Here is a 16,582-nt window from a genome sequence, read left to right as displayed (position 1 = left end):
CAAGCACCCTGCCCACTGAGCTACAAGCACCCTGCCCACTGAGCTACAAGCACCCTGCCCACTGAGCTACAAGCACCTTGCCCACTAAGTACAACCACTGCCCACTGAGCTACAAGCACCCTGCCACTAAGCTACAAGCACCCTTCCCATGTCTCTGTCTGTGAATGTCTCACCATATTGTGCCCACAACCCCAGCACATTCCAGAACATGTTTTCATTCTCTGTCCACAAACAGGTGACCTGAGCTCATCACCTGACCAGGTTGTGCAAGGTGATGATCTACAGGTATTTTCCTCAAAGTCCACATGCCTCAGAAAGAGGTCATGGATGTGGGGTTCCTGTCTTGGGTGCAGAAGGACAAGCGTGGACCTGTTGCCCCAACTCAAAGCCACTGTTTTCTGGTTAGAGAAGGCACAAGTGGAATCTGGGGCATGGGAAAGAGGGGATTCCAGAGTATTGTCCAAATCCATGTCTGCATGGGCCCATGACAAAGCCAGGTCCCTGGTGGTGCGCTCGTCCCATGGACTCTGCCATGGAGTTGTGCAACAGGAGTTCAGGAGGAGACATTTCTATTGATTTATAAGCAGTCTGCAGTAAAGAACTTGTAGCCCAGGGTACCCTTGAACTCCTGATCCTCCTGCCTCCACTTCCCCAGTTCTGGGATGGCTGCCACACCAGGTATACGCAGTGCTGGGCATGGCACCTAAGATTTTGTTCATCCAGGCAATCACAGAGCCACAAGCACTATAGCAACTGAGCTTTAAGCACTCCACCAACAGAGCTGCAAGCACCCTGCCCACTTGGCTCAGTTTGGGCCCTGACTTTTCCCAAGTCCCCCTGGGCCCAGCTGGGTAGTAGTAACTTCTCCCCATAGCCTCTGGACAGGTCAGAGGAGAGGCCTCACCCTGCACATGGTTTCTCAACAGAAAGCATCAAACTGGCCCGTCCACCTTTGCAGGAAGCACCGGTCACCCAGCTGTCAGCAGCCACTTCTGCTCGAGGCTGTGCTGCATCTGACTCCTGACCTGGATCTACACAGAACATCCACATCTTTCTCCATGGTGGCTGTGGCTGCTCAGGTCCCCTTTCCCCACAAGATGTCCAGAGATGGAGACTCTCCCTGCCAGCATCCAGTCCCCCATCTTCCTTCTACCGTGTCTCCCCTGGTATCCACACAGGGACTTTGTATATAGCTTATTATTTGTTTTGTGGTGACTAGGTCTCATGTAGCACAGGCTAGCCTCAAACTGGCTATGTAGCTGAGGGTGGTCTTGAACTCCTGATCTTCTGCTGGGTATGCTCTACCCTGTTTATGGGGTGATATGATGGGCTCCAGGGCCTCCTGTGTGCTCGACAAGCACTCTACCAACTGAGCTGCAAGCACCTTACTCACTGGGCTACAAGTACTGTATTGGCTGAACTACAAGCACCTTGCTGGCTAAGCTATAAGCACCTTACCAACTGGATTATGAGCAAGCTGTGTCAGTTAAGCTGCAGGCACTGTTAGCAGAGGGCCTTTGGTGAGAACAGTGACTTGGTTGGAGGTGGCTCAGGCCCATCAAGCTATGAAGTCACCAGAGTTCACCTTGTCTCCTCTTCACCTACAGAGTTGTTGGGGTTACAGGGCTTCTCTAACCTGGGAGTCCTCCAAACCCAGACTTTGCCCCAGGCAACAGTGGGTGGTGCTCAGGAGTCAGGCCAGCATGCTCTGCACTGGAGGGACCCCTGCACCCCACTGCCCTCTTGGTCCCACCCGTGAGCATGTTACCATGATCGACGGCCCAGGCGAGGTGAAGGGCAGTGGGCAGGGGGTCACGGTGCTGTAGGTTATGGTTGGCTGTTGTCACACACCCAGGCCTGTGAGTTTGTACCTGCCAAAGTAGCACCTTTCAACAAACACACATCAGTCAACCTGGTACTGCATAGCGGAGGCAGGGGGAGCTGGTCTTCCTCAGCTTCATGTACATGATGGGGACAGCCCAGGTGACATGAGACTGTCACAAAAAAGCAAAGCAGGAGCTAAAGAGATGGTGTGTGTATATATGTTTGTGTGTATATATGTATATGTGTGTATGTGTATAAGTGTGTTTATGTATGTATATGTATGTATGTATATATGTGTGAATATGTATATGTATGTGTGTGTCTGTATGTCTGTGTTTCTGTGTGTACGTGTGTATATATATGTGAGTGTGTGTAGGTGTACATGTGTATATATGTATGTGTGTATATATTAGTGTATATGTTTGTATATATGTGTATGTATATGTATATGCATATATACATTTGTGTGTATATGTGTGTACATATATGTATGTATATATTGTATATGTGTATGCACATATATGTATATGTGTATATGTATATGCATGTGTGTGTTTGTGTGTGTGTGTGTGTGACACAGTATATGTACAGAGCTCAGATAACTTCAGGAAATTCATGCTCACTGTCCATTCTGTGGGTCCCAGGGCTTGAACTTGGGTTCTCAGGCTTGGCAGGGCACCCTTGCCTGCTGAGTCTCTGGGCTGTGCCTTCTGTCTTTGATGGCCTGTTGCTTACTCATGAGAAAAAGCGAAGTGTGTGAGTGTGTGAATTGCAGGAGCAGTGTCGTGCTGGGATAATGAGGCCAGAGCCTTGGTCGTGTGAAATTCCAGGACTTTCATCCTACAAGAAAATGAAGGCTGAATCCAAGGTCACTGAGGTCAGCTGCCATAACACAGGGCAGGGCAGTAGCCAGGGCGACAGAAATGGCCCGTGTCCTGTGGCTGGTTATACGGCCACGTGTCCTTCTAAAACTGTCCACTGTGAACCTAAAAGGTTTTCACCATTAATAGAAACCTTGTCATCAAACAACGTCCAAGAAGGGTAACTCACTGGGCCATGGTGGGACACACCTTTAACCCCAGCACTCAGGAGGCAGAGGCAGGTGGATCTCTGTGAATTTGAGGCCAGCCTGGTCTACAGAGTGAGTTCCAGGACAGCCAGGGCTGCACAGAGAAACCCTGTCTCAAAACCAACCCAGGCACAAACCAGCATGAAGGCGGCCATTGTGCGCCCACCCCATTCTCCGGTGTCTTACTGGCTTTTGCTAGTGGTTGTGGTGGTGGTGTTTGGTTTTTGATGTGCTCTCATGTTACTAAGGCTGGCCTTGAACTCACAATGTAGTCAAGGATAAGCTTGAATTCCTGATCCTTCTACCTCCACCTCCTGAGTACTCCGGTGAAGCGATGCACCTCCGTGTCTGCCTTAAGAGCATCCATCCTGTGTGAACAGATCTGGCCAGTCTCTCCTGGTCTTCTTGGTTCAGTCTTCCTGTGGCCAGTGAGCACCCCATCATTTACTTATTTACTTAGGGATTTTTGAGACAGGGCCTCATTGTGTAGTCATGGTTACCCTAGAACTTGCCATGTAGACCAGGCTGGCCTCTGCCTTCCCAGTGTTGTTGGGATAGGCTAAATAAAGCTGTGAACACTGCTCTGCTGCATAGGGAACCACCCAGAACCATGCACAGAGCCTGGGTACAGCTGCACTAGACCCCCAAGTCACCCACCCAGGGGACCCCAGCTCCCTCCCCTCTCGGCATGTGGGGTTCCACGGCTTCAGTTGGGCTAGTGTCCAGGTTGCAGGGTCTCTTGAGATCTGTGGAACCAAAAAGAGAATGCCAGGGCCCCTCAGGCCCCCCAAGACTTGTGCGGCCATCACAGGGAGCTCCTGTCTGAAGTGGCAGAGGCAGGCACCAGGCGTAGCATCCTGGTAGCATTGTGAATTTCTTCACGTTCCCTGCGTGTCTGAGTTCTGTGTTACTTCTATCACGGTCTCCTCCATGTTTGGTCCTGAGGTGGCCATCTTCATCCTCCCCAGCACATGGGAGGTGTAATTATACCTCTCCCCACACAGGGAGCTAAACCCCAGCCCTGGCTTCCAACTCTAGCAGGATGCTCAGAGCCTCCCCAAGAGCAAGGGCTTCTCTGAGAGGCCATCTCCCCAAGTCACCCACAGGTAATGCCCTGAGTTCTCCTGTGCTGCCCGGAGACTGTGCTGTGGTCCCCATGGACACGGCCGGGAGCTCTGCAGGCCACACTCCACCCACAAGCCTTTCCCCCAGGGCAGCCACGTGCCCAGCCTCATGGTGAGCTAGCTGCCTGTGAGGAATGAGCCTAGCTGACTCACTTCTCAGGGTTTTGGCTACAGTTGATTCCCTTGCTACCTGGGGGGGGGGGGAGGGGAGAGTGAGGGGGCATGGCTTGGGCACGAGTCAGGGACTGGCTGGTAACACAACTCTGCAGAATCACAGCTTGGGGTCAGAAGACACAATGAAAAGCCAAAACTGCCCACCAGAAAATTATGAAAGACAGAAACATGTCCCAACACATATGTGGACAAATGCAACCATGTCCATACTGATGATATGCAGAGGTGTGTGTGTGTGTGTGTGTGTGTGTGTGTACATGATTATACTGGCCAAGGATGGAGGTGTGGCTCCTGAGTAGAGTAAAGCCCTGACTTGGCTTGCACACAGCCACACACACATGCACACAGCCACACACACATGCTCACAGCCACACACACATGCTCACAGCCACACACACATGCACACAGCCACATACACATGCTCATAGCCACACACACATGCTCATAGCCACACACACATGCTCACAGCCACATATACATGCACACAGCCACACACACATGCACACAGCCACACACACATGCACACAGCCACACACATGCACACAGCCACACACACATGCTCACAGCCACACACACATGCTCACAGAAATGCCTTGCCCTGTGCCTGTCTGCAGACATCCTCACACACAGCACACACTTGAAGATAGACTCTGACACACTCCCACTTGTATCTGTGTATGCTGATCTCTGCACACACGCCTGCACTCGGATACATCCTTAGTGGACACATACACACACGTGCACACACACACACACGTGCACACACACACATGTGCACATACACATACACACACGTGCACACACACGTGCACACACACACACACACACAGAGCCTGGTCCATGTTCTCTCTACCCAGCTATATTTAGCTCAGGAGAAATCTCGGGCTGGAGTCCATGTGGTTTCTGAGTCCTGCCTGGAAGCCCTGATGAGTGATTTCTTTGCAGCTGACGCTGAGGCTCGGCTTCTCTGTCCCCAGGAGGGGAGCTGGATGTTGGCCCACACGCCAGGGAGCCAGGCAGGCTGAAGAATTTTTTTGTTATGATCATTAATTGAAAACTGATTAGGGGGACAGGAGTGTGTCCACCCTTCCCAGCAGCCTTTGTGTGCGGCTGGATTTCTGTGGATACCAGGACTTAAAGATGGCGTCGCTCATGCCATGGAGGTTAAACCTGGAGAGCTGCCAAGCTGGCTATCAATGCAGGGATTTTACCCCCAGTGGCGCTGCAGGAGCCTTTGGAGAGGGTATGACCAGTATTACAAGTTCGGAAAGGCAGTGTCTGTCTCAGGGATTAACATGGTACTGGCAGCCTGCATGGTTTTCAGCTACTGCATTTCTTACAAGGAACTCAAACATGAGCAGTGACGCAGGAACCACTGAAGAGGGGTCTCTGTGGAGGGCGTTGCATGGCTGAGCAAAGCCCTTACCCCACTCTGAGCCAGGAAGAATTCAACTGGCCGAACCTTCATACCCTCTCTGAGAACTAGTGTCTGATAAAAGTGACTGAATGGTTCATGTAAAAAAGAAAAAGCAGGGGCTGGAGGGGCTGGAGAGACGGCTCAGCGGGTAAGAGCACCCGACTGCTCTTCTGAAGGTCCGGAGTTCAAATCCCAGCAACCACATGGTGGCTCACAACCATCTGTAACAAGACCTGACGCCCTCTTCTGGAGTGTCTGAAGACAGCTACAGTGTACTTACATATGATAAATAAATAAATAAAAATAAAATCTTTAAAAATAAAAATAAAAGAAAAAAAGAAAAAGAAAAAGGAAACTGACTAGGGACATTGTTAAACTAGATGTGGTGGCTCGTGCCAAGCTAAGGCAGGAGAAGAGCAGTGAGTTCCAGGATAGTCTGGGCTACACAGGGAAACTCTGTCTCAAAACAAAACAAAACGATATTCGCTGTCTCTTCATGGCAAACTGCAACAACAACAACAACAACAACAACCACCAGGCGATTCCACTGAGCATTACTTAATGCGACATTTGATAAACTACAGGCAGGGGCTGGCAAAAGGGCTCACCTGGAAAAGGTGATTGCAGCAAAGACCTGTGTTGTCCCAAGGAACCACATGGAAGAAGATAGCAGGCTCCTACAACTTGTCCTCTGACCTCTGCTCGGGTGCTGTATACATGCAAATGTGCACACATACACTCACGCACATGCAAACAGGCATGCACATGCAGATATTTTTAAACAATAAAGTGTTAGGACCCCTGAGAAGGCTCAGTGAGTAAAGCACTTGCTGCCAAGCCTAAGGAGTTGGGTTCAATCCCTGGAGAGAAACAACTGCAGGCTGTCCTCTGACTTCCACACACGCTCCAATACCCCCCAACACTAAATACATACATATATGCATACATACATACATACATACATACATACATACATACATGCAAAAGAGGAGCTGGGTGTGGCTTAGCAGGAGGGAGTCACTTCGGAGCCCCCTCCACCACCTGGCCTGTCTGAAGAGTCCCTCTAGAGGTGGCCTTCCCAGAAGTTAATCCGGTTCGCCCAGCCCACCCAGGTAGCCCAGCCTATACCCAGATCGCTGGTTCTGCTGCCATCTGGGGACATCGGAGCCTCTGCTTGAATCCTCCAGCCCAGGACAGATAGACAATCTTTAGGTGAATTATCATCAGCCCCCGGGACTGGGCCTTGGTGGTCACAGTTCTCTAGACTTGTTTGATGAGTGAATGCGTGATCGTATGCCTGGCTAAGTGAGAGACCCGTGGGCAGGCTGGGATGACCCTGAGTTGACCCTTGCCACCTCGTCTGCAGGGATGGACAGTGGCAAGTGCTGCTTCCCTTACTCTGAGAGGCCAGCAGGGTCAGGGGTCAGGGGTCAGGGCTCCCAGGGTCTAAGCAGCAAGTTCACGCCATGCCATCTGTGCCCTCCAGCTCTCTAGACACCAGGTCCACGCTCATGGCCGATGATGTCAGGTACTAACAACGTCGCCCAGGCCCGGAAGCTGGTGGAGCAGCTGCGCATCGAAGCTGGGATCGAACGCATCAAGGTGAGTTGCGTCGGGGAACGGGGGAGGGAAGAGGGGGACCCCGTGAGTGGGCGCCTGTCCTCAGTCATAGATTCTGGCTGTGTAACCAGGGACACACACTCGGGGCCCCTGAGCGCGAGTCACAGACGCTCTGTCGGGTGGGACAGAGCCTGGGGTGAACGTGGCTTTCCACCTCAGGCCGGTTCAGTGTCTTCCTCTGGTTGCCACAGATGTGAGCAGATACACACAGAGGAATGGTGCAGATGGGTGTCTAGCTGCTTCCACAGTTCGTCAAGGTTTTCATTTCTTGCAATGACAAGGAAATGAAACAAAACATTACATTTCAAAAAGATGAAATCGAAAGAAAACTGATCTGTGTGGTAAATAAAGAAAAAGGGGCTGGGGGCGTGGCCAGGGTCACGTGAACATGGGACGTTTGAATTCTAAGCCACGCCCCCAGCCTCTCATTGGGAGGATTCTAGGTGGGGCTCCATCGATGACCACGCCCCCTGCCCCTCACTGGGGGATTCCAGGTTGGGCTCCACCCAGACCACATGCCCAGCCCCTGTGGGTGATATTTTGTGGGTTCACAATGCTTGTTAGACATCCTCATGGTCTTCCAGGACCATAAGCCCACGCAAAGATCCCGTTCGATAGCAGTCATTTATCTACTTCCTATCTCGGGATTCGTTCATTATAGAAATACCTTATCATGGAGTGAGTATATACTATGTGGCTTCTGCGTCTGACTCTCACTGAACAAAAGTTCTTCAAATTCCCTTTATGTTGTAGCCTGTGTCAGAACCTCTCATTCCTTATCATGGCTGTGTACTATTCCACAGCGTGTGTATCCCAGCGTGTGTGTGACCTCCTCTGGGCTTTCCCTGCCTTGTGGCTGAGGTGGAGGTATGCCCCATCTGACCTTTCCTTTCTCCTCCTTGTGCTACACAGGTCTCCAAGGCCTCGTCAGACCTGATGGGCTACTGTGAGCAACATGCCCGCAACGATCCCTTGCTGGTTGGCGTGCCAGCCTCTGAGAATCCATTCAAAGACAAAAAGCCTTGCATAATTCTCTAGTTCTCTCTCTCTTCCCGCTCCCTCCCTCTCCCTTTCTTTCTCCCCACCCCGGAAGGTATTGTCCAATTTTTCCTGTAAGGAAAATATTTGAATCCTTCCTACTTTGAATTCTAAAGGAACAGAAACCATTGTGACTGCCGGGATCCTCCTGACCTAGCTGGAGTCTAGACCACCGGTGGGGCTCTGACTGTCGCCTGGCCTAACTGAGATGTCACCCCCACCCTCTCCTGTCAAGAATCACTACTGGGACTGGTTTTTAAAGCTCCCCTTAGTTGGCTTGGGGAAAGGACAATGCCTTGCAAGCATGAGGACCCTAGGTGCGGTGCAAGTCCTCAGGTCCCTCATAAAGCATGCAGGTGCAGTGTCACAAGGTTGTACCCCAGCACTTGGAAGGGTCCCCAGGGCTTGAGGGACTGCCATCCTAGTTGTCAGTAAACTCCAGACAGAGGAGGACTCCTAGCCTTGACCTCTGGTTCCACACTCGGCACACACAATGCACCCTGTGCTGCCCTGTGTCCTTCCCGAGTGACCCTGTCATGTGCACAGTGACGCCTTTTTCTCCAGAGACATGGCCCATTCCAGAGACGGGCATCTGGGTCTCCATTCAAAGGAAGTTCTTGCTGGTATGGCCAAGTGTGTAATTTTGTCTCCTAAGCTTGAGATCCACGTGGTCATTGGTGGCTCCCCATTTTCTCCCAGTTACACAGTTAGCCAGGTGGTTGTGAAGGCAGAAATGCAGATTAGTTATCTGGAGGTGACCAAGGTATCCCACATCGTGACTGTGGCTCCAGATCCCCCTGCCTCCTTCCTGGGAAAAACTATTTTATAACGAGCTAGAACCCAAGCCCCTCAGTGTGGGGACTGTAGCCCTGTTCTGCATTCCCAGATTGGGGGATTCTAGGCAGGGCTCCAGACCTGGCCATGGTCCCCAACCCCCTCACTGGGGATTCTAGGCGGGGCTCCAACCAGACCACACCCAATTCCTCCTTTGGGGACTCTAGGCGGGGCTCCACCCCTGACCGCGACCTCAGCCCCTAACTGGGGCATTCTAGGTGAGGCTCTACATTGACCACTCCCCCAGCCCCTCACTGGGGGATTGCAGTCCGGGGCTCCACCCTGACCACGCCCCTAGACCCTTGCTGGTAGATTCTCGACAGCATTCCACCCCTGAGCCAGACCTTTTCTCTTTCTATTTTGTGAGCAGAGACCTAGAGTCCAGGCTGGCCTGGAACAGATCTTCCTGCCTCTGTCTCCGGAGTGCCTACATGATGGGCCTGTGCTTACATGCATGGCATTGGATTGCACCGAAGAAAACATGCCCTCTGTCTGTAACAGTGACAGTGGCACAGGGAGGACACGGCTTGGGTGTGCCAGTGTGGTCTGCAGCCATACACAGGGGTAGCCTAAGCATTTGAGAGACCCCAGCTGCCTCTTTATCCTGCCAGATCAGTACCGGAGCAAACCACAGAACTGAAGCCAGTCCAGTTGTTCTCTGTAGCTCTGGTGGAAATCTGCTGCCAAAATCCTGTGCCAGGCTGATCCCTGGGCAAAGTGAATGGCAGCCAGCTCATCTTCCAGCCTGTTAGGCATGACCTACCGCCTAGGTAAGGTGGCAGGTTCCCCCAAATCCATTTGATGGAAACAGGAAAAGAAGTCTGGGGTGTGACTAAGGGGAGATATTGCAGGTGCTAAGAGGGGACCCCCTCTCTTTCCCCCTCCATGGGCTGGGTCCCAGAGAGCACAGACCAAGGATCAGGCTTCTGTGTATCAGCTCCCATGACTGGTCAGAGAGGGCCAGGGACTTTGGTGAGCCTGACTCTCAGAACCTGTGCTTGAGTCAGAAAAGCCAGTTTATCCCCCAAAACTACAGTCACCTTGCAGGCTAGGAACCAGGTCCCAGGATGTGTGTCCCCAGCTACACTGGCAAGGAGAGAGGCTGGGGACGGAGGCTGCAGAGCACCCACCCAGCAAGCTGGAAACCTGGGTTCCACCCCATGCTCAAAGTAACCAGGCATGGGCACTGCGATGTGGAGGCAGGCAGATCAGGGCTTCGGGATCCTCCTCAGCTACACAATGGGCTCAAGGCTAACCTGGGCTACATGAGACCATGTCTCAAATTCAGTGCACTCTCTCACACCTGCCTCCCTCAGAAGGTCACGGCAGCAGATGCCTGCCTGGCCAGCCTGTGTGTGGTCACAGCATTTTGTGTCTCGCCTCTGGGACAAAAACTCAAATCTGCATCTCTGCCCACACTCCCTCCCCAGGTGACTCACAGGCCAAGGACAAGGTGACCTCTTGTTCCCAGGGAAGGTAGGATGTGCTTGGCTGACATATCCAGGACAGACCTTGGGCCTCAGTCGCCCCTGTGTGCCCCCCTAACCTCAGGAGCCCTGCCTCGGCTTAGAGATGCTTAGGGAAATCGGAACACAACAGAGCCATCAGGAGCCAAGACTGATGGCCCTCGCCTTCAATCCCAGCACTTGGGAGGCAGAGGCAAGGGGATCTCTGTGAGTTCAAGGCCAGCCTCGTCTACAGAGTGAGTTCCAGGACAGCCAGAGTTATAGAGACACCGTCTAAAAACAAAGCAAAACAACCCAAACTGTTACACCTGCTGCAGCTTGAGCCTAAGGGGAAGGATGGTGGGCATGGGGTGCATCCTACACAGAAGCCATACATACTGGCCAGATGTCACATGGCACTTTCCATTTTCGCCCCACGCCAGGGCTGGCTCCTTCCCCTTCAGACTCCCCCCCCCCCCGCTTTGTGAAGCCGGTTGTTTTTTATTTCTGATTTAAAAAAAAAATAATTCCGTGTGCCCCACCCACTCTCCCAGTGTTACTATTGTGTGGAAGGAGGTCACAGGAGGGCGAATCCTCCATAATAAAAGCCTCGCTTTTCCTTTTGCCTCGACTCTAAATTATTTTTCTCTCCCTGGCCTGGATGGCTCAGATAATGTGAGGGATCATGGCCAGCCTTCCACACCCCCTTCCTCAGGGGCTCCATCAGACACATAAAGGAGGCGTGAGGCTCAGGTCGGGTAGACTGTAGCTCATTGAATGGTTTTATTTTGAGACAAGCATCTCTCATAGTCCAGGTTGGCCTCAAACTCACTGTACAGTGTGGGCTAGCCTGACCTACCTGCCTCTAACCCCTGAGTACTGGATGACAGGTGTGGCCAGCAGTGCTGGGGGTGGGAGCCAGGTCTTTATTCATACTGGGTGAGTGCTCCACCCACGGTGCTCCACCCTGGTCTTTGTTTTGTTTGGAGATGGGCACGCTGTTTACCTGCCTAGAGTCACCCAGTAAGGGGCTCAGAACATGGCTCAGTGAAAGAAAACTCGCACCACACGTGTAAAGGCCCTGAATCCCAGCACCGTAAAAGATAGGAGACCTTTCATTCCTAAACACTGTGCGATCAGAGGTTCAACACAGGCATCCCTTGGCTGCAGTCCAGGCCTGCGGGGACAGTCCAGGCCTGCGGGGACGGTCCAGGAAGAACCAGCAACTGTTCCCTCACAGTAGCCTGAGGCCCTGCATCCCTTGGCTCGGAGCCCCAGCCTCCTCCTTTGGAGCCGGCGGGGCAGTGTCTTCCAGTCTGTCTGCTTTTTACCTACTTGCCTGCTCTGAGGACCAGACTGATGCATGATCCAGGACGGCCCCCAGGTCAGGGCCCTCAGCTTGACCCTCTGCAAAATTTCTCCTCTCTGGGAGATGACACGTCACAGATCTGAGGGTGCAGAGAAGGTGGTCGGTCTTTGGGGCTCGTAGCAGCCCCCCACGCCTGGACGCCATGGAGCCTGAGTTTGAGGCAGACATTTATCGGACCCGAGGTCTAGGGTAAACTCGACAGCGAGGAGGGAGGGAAAGCCCGCTAGAAAGGGTGTGCTGTTGTCTTAGCCACCACCTACTGTGGCCTGTGGTTGGGGTCTCAGGGACCATGGCCTGACAAACTCACCTGGGCAGCGATCCGGGATCCCAGGGGAGGAGGAAGAGAGGATAGATTCCAGGCTCCACTTTGCACAGAGGTCCCTGTCTGCTCTGTGAGTGGAAGGCTCCCTGTACAAGAGGTCACACTGTGAGACATCAGTGACAACACCAACCCCCAAATAGAGCCAGCCTTCCTGGGACAGTGAAGGCTCAGGAGGGAAAAAAAAAAAACAAAACAAAACAGGGCAGGTTTCTGGAAGTGTCTGGTGTGTGTGACAGTGGCAGCAGCTAATGCGCGTGAATTACAGGCCACACACCCATAGACTCTGCAGTCCCACACACCATCCAGAACAGCTCCTCAGAGGCCCTAAAGGTCCTAAAGGGCTCTGGGTAAGCTTTCTCATGACAGAGGTAGATCAAGCCACAAGACGGGCAGCACACGAGGCGCCAAGGCAGGAGGATCCGGAGTGCAAGACCAGCCTGAGCTACAGAATGAGTCCCTGGTGCTGGCGAGCTCCCAGCTTCAATTCCCAGCAACCACACGGCAGCTCACAACCGCCTATGACTTCAGCTCCATGGGAATCTGACGGCCCCTCTGGCCTCTGCGGGTACTGCACCCGGATGTAGTTCAAATAACTAAAAGCAAGAGAAACGTTTCTTTTAAAGGAATGTTCTGAGTGGCTCTGGTTCAAGAGACAAAAGCTGGAAGCATCTCAGGCATTCGGCCGCAGGTGGACAGGGAAAGGAAACATGTTCATACCAAAGGACGCAAGTCAGCCCTGGGAAGAACACGGGGCTAGCATGGGGTGACTCGCCAGCACTACGCTGAGTGAAGCAAGCTTTGCACAGAAGAGAACAATGGGCGTTCATGGACAACAGGTGACCCTCAGTGAGGGTTGTGATCATCAGGAGGACAGCCTCAAACACACACACATCTAAATAGAAGAGCCTGGGGCTTGGTCCACTCACATAGAGCAAAGAACCTGGCGGGAGGCTTCCGAGCCTTCTACATCATCCAGGGCCTGAAAGTCACCACGGCTTTTGCTGGCAAAATGTAAGCAAGTGGTCTACTGGACAAATGTGGGGGCTCAAGCCGTCATCTCAGCGCTCAGGGTGGAGGCAGGAGGATTGCTGTGAGTTTAAGGCCAAAAAAAAAAAAAAAAAAAACCAGAATCCAAACAGGTGAGAGGCAGCTAGAGAGCTGGCTCAGAGGTTGGGAGCACTGGCTGCTCTTGCAGAGGACCCAAATTAGGTTCCCAGAGCCCACATATAACTCAAGCTGCCGGGGATGTGATGTGCCCTTCTGGCCTCCAAAGGCACCTGCAGGCGTGTTCACCAACACACTTACAAATGTAATTGAATTGAAAACAGTTAAACAAGCAAACAGGGCCAAAGGGACAAGGGGGTGCAGGCACTCGCTGCCAAGCCTCAGGGCCTGAGTTCGATCCCTGGGACCCACGTGTTAGATCTGACTCCTGCAAGCTGTCCTCCGACCTCCTCACTTAACCCCATGGCACACAGGCCTGGCTCCCACAAGTAAATAAATGCAATAATGTTTCTAGGAAAACAAAAACAATAAACAAGGGCTAGGAGAATGTCTCGGAGTACAGGGACTTGTGGCACTAACTAACGAGGGCCTGAGCCAAATCCTGGACTCTCCACCCCTGTGAACCACGGCTTGTGGCATGTACACCTGTAACCCAGCATTGTGCTAGTAGGGGCTGGTGGTTCTCCAGGGTTCACCGGCTGCCATCCTTGCTCTGGGCTCTGAGAGACACTGTCGACTTAGCATGACAGGCCATGTTGGTTCTTTTCGGACTACAGAGTGCTGTACTGAAGGCTGGAGGGACGGAAGGCTCAACAGTTGAGCACCAGAACACTGGCTGCCCTTCTAGAGGACTTGGGTTCCTGGCCCAGCACCCACCTGGTGGCTCAGTTCCAAGGGAATTCAACGCCCTCTTCTGGCCTCCTCGGGCTCTGCATCCACAAGGTGCACAGACACACATGCAGGCAAACACTCACACAGTTTAAAGAGAGCGAGAAGGATAAAGAAAGAGAAAGAAGGGGCATTGTCTATTACTCCAGACAGGGCACAGAGCCAGGCTCCATTCAGCANAGCTTTATAAGTCAGTGAGGCTCTATTACTTTTTGTTGTTGTTTTGTTTTGTTTTGTTTTTTTGAGACAGGGTTGAGACTCAGAAATCCACCTGCCTCTGCCTCCCAAGTGCTGGGATTAAAGGTGTGCACCACCACTGCCCGGCTATTACTATTATTATTATTATTAATTATTTTTAATAATTTTCTGAAGGTATTTTGTTTGTTTTCTCTGTCTAACTCTGGCTGTCCTGGACTCACAGTGTAGCTCTGCCTGTAGTTGCCTCTGTGGTGCAGGAACGTCAAGCATGCATCGCCATACCTGACATGGTCCAGGGAGTTTCTTGAGATTCCTTACAGGAGTATAGGCCACTCAGGCAGCTGCCCTACAGGGACCCCCCTCTCTAGTGGCATGATAGCCACATCTTGGAAAGTTGTGCCACCCGAGTCCCCAACCTCAAGGCCACAGTGTACCTCCTGTGCACTCTGGCACCCATACATCAAGAGTGGCTGGGAGAGAGGGGCAGCCCACCCCTCAGGTGTTGACCCTCACAGGACATCAGTGGGTTAAGTGCTTGTATGCAAACATAAATTCTGGGTTCTGTGAACGGCCTTGTGTCAATAAACAATGAGGAGAAAGATTGCAGAAGACACTGTGGTTCCCATACAAACACACCAAAGCAAGGCTGAGTTATGAGGCATGCTGGGTACCACTCAGAATGCCAGCACTGCCTCTGCAGACCCAGTGTGATTCCTACCACACATGTGGATGGATCCACCCAGGGAGGGCATGACAGTCCTTGCAATGGGATTGAAGTAAGGCACCCAGAATAATCATAAGCTGCTCCCCAAACCTAACAAGACCTACTGTAGTCTTCCAGTTTCCTCTTGGAAGGTTGGGAAGGGACAGAGGTGACAGTCCTGGCCCAGCTCTCCCTGTCGTCCTGTTCCTAGCTATGTATGTTTCCTCTCTGCAAGGGGACATTAAGGAAATTACACATTTCAGGCTCATGTGGCTTGCAAGACAAAGCTCAGGCTCAGGGCTCTGTGAGCAAGAAACAATGGTAGAGCAAGAGGAGAGGAGGGCACCCCACCCCCCAGCAGCTCTGGCGAGTCCTTACCCATGTCCTGGTGACTGTTAAGTGACCACTCCCAAATCACCCAAGCTCCTCTAAGCATCCCCAATAAGCTCATTCGGTTCACACACAAATAAATAAATGAAAAATGAATAACTAAAAAAAAAACCCAAAAACTTTTTTAAAAAAGATTTATTTATTTATTATATGTAAGTACACTGTAGCTGTCTTCAGACACTCCAGAAGAGGCAGTCAGATCTCGTTACAAGGTGGTTGTAAGCCACCATGTGGTTGCTAGGATTTGAACTCAGGACCTTCCAAAGAGCAGTCAGGTGCTACCCACTGAGCCATCTCACCAGCCTCCAAAAACTTTTTGAACCAAGGTCTCCTGTTTTGCTGGCTGAACTCACTACATAGACTAGCGTGGGCTTGATCTCACAAAGGTCTGCCTGATAATGTATCCCAAGAAAAAGTACTTTTAAGGACATAGGCTTCCTAGGAACCGTCAGTACAGGTCCAGGTGACTCTGACCATGGCCTGGTCAGTTTTCTTCGTCATCAGCTTGACACAAGGTACTGTCCCCTGGGACTGTGTGTATGGTGCTGGTCTGTGATCCTGTCAGTGATGGATCCTCATGATGACATTAACTGGTGTGAGGAGACCCCAGCCCACCGTGGGCAGCACCATTCTTATGCAGCCCTGAACTGTATGAAAAAGGAGGAACGAGTGGAGGATAGACTGGCATTGGCCCTGCTCTGACTCGATGGTTGGTTGCTTCAGTTTCCTGTTGCCTTGACAACTTCAGTGACAGACTGACCAGAACCCACAACCAAATAAACTCTCTCTCTCTCTTTGTTGCTTTTTCTCAGGGTCATTTATCTCTGCAGTAGAAATTAACATACTACCTGGGGGTATTATATGTAAGTACATTGTGGCTATCTTCAGACACTCAAAAAGAGGGCATCAGATCTCCTTAGGGATGGTTATGAGCCACCATGTGGTTGCTGGGATTTGAACTCTGGACCTTCGGAAGAGCAGTCCGGTGCTCTTACCCACTGAGCCATCTCACCAGCCCCACCATGACCTTTATACACGTCCAAGGTGTTTTCTGTACTTCAAGGGATGAAGCCCAAGGCCTCGTGCAGGCACAGGCCCTACCCATGCTCCCAGCGCCTCACTGGGGGCTTCTAGGCAGGCTACACCCCTGGGCAGGTGCCCT

General features: G+C 52.0%; 1 protein-coding gene across 2 annotated transcripts in view; it reads left to right on the top strand.

The window, feature by feature from the left end:
- Nucleotides 1–11,168, top strand: part of Gng7 (G protein subunit gamma 7) — a 62,503-nt gene extending 51,335 nt beyond the window's left edge. For both annotated transcript variants that reach the window (XM_021205597.2, XM_029542380.1), the window contains exons 3-4: nucleotides 7,095–7,210; nucleotides 8,141–11,168. In XM_021205597.2, the coding sequence (XP_021061256.1) occupies nucleotides 7,127–7,210; nucleotides 8,141–8,266 (210 nt within the window). In that variant the 5' untranslated portion in view covers nucleotides 7,095–7,126 and the 3' untranslated portion in view covers nucleotides 8,267–11,168. The remainder of the gene's footprint in view (nucleotides 1–7,094; nucleotides 7,211–8,140) is intronic.
- Nucleotides 11,169–16,582: the final 5,414 nt, after the last annotated feature.

Source organism: Mus pahari, chromosome 9 (assembly GCF_900095145.1).
Source record: "Mus pahari chromosome 9, PAHARI_EIJ_v1.1, whole genome shotgun sequence".
Classification (NCBI taxonomy): Eukaryota; Metazoa; Chordata; class Mammalia; order Rodentia; family Muridae; genus Mus; species Mus pahari.
Note: the sequence above shows the minus strand (reverse complement) of the source record. Positions and strands in the feature narration are given on the sequence as shown.